The 1,184-nt window shown below is 34.5% G+C and overlaps 2 protein-coding genes across 2 annotated transcripts in view; one reads left to right on the top strand and one right to left on the bottom strand.

Moving 5' to 3' along the window:
• LOC119593998 (conserved oligomeric Golgi complex subunit 2-like) overlaps nucleotides 1–463 on the bottom strand; it is a 7,717-nt gene extending 7,254 nt beyond the window's left edge. The window contains exon 1 of the mRNA XM_037943025.1: nucleotides 308–463. Within this exon, the coding sequence (XP_037798953.1) occupies nucleotides 308–391 (84 nt within the window). The 5' untranslated portion in view covers nucleotides 392–463. The remainder of the gene's footprint in view (nucleotides 1–307) is intronic.
• Nucleotides 464–818: 355 nt separating this feature from the next.
• The window catches only part of LOC119593997 (CCAAT/enhancer-binding protein zeta-like), a gene marked incomplete in the record, with an annotated part of 18,001 nt that continues 17,635 nt past the window's right edge, over nucleotides 819–1,184 (top strand). The window contains 1 exon segment of the mRNA XM_037943024.1: nucleotides 819–952. Within this exon segment, the coding sequence (XP_037798952.1) occupies nucleotides 950–952 (3 nt within the window).

Raw genomic sequence — 1,184 nt, 5'->3', positions numbered from 1 at the left:
GGATAAAACAAATAATGTGATATCCACAGGTGATGCTTAGAAACATTTGCCAGCCTGTAGATGCAACTGAGGTTTTGCTCCTGATATTACATCTCTATTATCATCTCTCTAAATCTTCTGTCCCATAAGGTGATGGCACCTGCCTAAATGTGACATTTTAATTTCATCCACAATTGCATGTCACCAATACTAATAAATTTGATATCAATGGACTGCTCATGATGTCTACTGTACAGAAACTAACTAAAAGATAGCCAATCAGAGGAACAAAAATTATGATAAAACAAAATGTTTTTTCATGGTTAACCTTCATGAAATCATCTTTGTCGAAGCATAACGATGACGTTCCATATAAGTGGACTGGAAGTGAATTTTCCGCCGTTGTTTCCATGATAAATGAACTGAAGTGTCAGTTGCAGCGGCTTTTCTTACTCACTCATTCTGTCAGACTGCCACGGTCGCAGTGAGGTTACGGGCTTACAAAATTACTTGACAATGTATCTACCTATGATTAAAATTTATAGGATGATGTTGGCACTATGTGAAAATTATCATTTACTGTAATAATGAATGGTTTTATCAAAGAAATTTTAGTTTATTTATCTTAAAAAGCTTTATGTTTGTAATCTTTTAATACCCTACCTCCTGTCCCATTATCAGGACTAAAATAGGTCTGCCATGTATATATTAATTTTGTTAAATGATACACCTCTAGGAGCTATTCAGATAAAAGTAGAAGAGAAAAACTAATTCTAAATGAGGATTAGTACAACTAATTGCTGGCTAACTGCGACAATAAGGTTAAGATATGAAAATACTTTACTACGTCTCTCCTTCCTGAAAAGAACCATTGATGTTCTTGTTTACATCGGAGCACCACGAGTATCACAGTCGATAAACTCCATGTGAATTAGAAGCTAGGGGAGAAAGAGTGTAAATTGCATACAAAATGGTAATGTTCATATACAAGTGTACATCGCTAAGCCTTATAATTGGCTAGAGCTTGAAATTATGGTGTTCATTTGTTTAGATATTGTAATTAATGGTGGGAACTGGTGCTAATTGTTACTCTACCGCGGATTTTTCAGACCACACTAAAGTGTATTTTGTACTTGTTTGATGATAATACATACAAGTACGTTTATAGCGAAGAATTATATCTCGTAAGCTTTTAGCTCCTCATC

The sequence above is a fragment of the Penaeus monodon genome, chromosome 33, assembly GCF_015228065.2.
Source record: "Penaeus monodon isolate SGIC_2016 chromosome 33, NSTDA_Pmon_1, whole genome shotgun sequence".
NCBI classification, from domain to species: domain Eukaryota; kingdom Metazoa; phylum Arthropoda; class Malacostraca; order Decapoda; family Penaeidae; genus Penaeus; species Penaeus monodon.
Note: the sequence above shows the minus strand (reverse complement) of the source record. Positions and strands in the feature narration are given on the sequence as shown.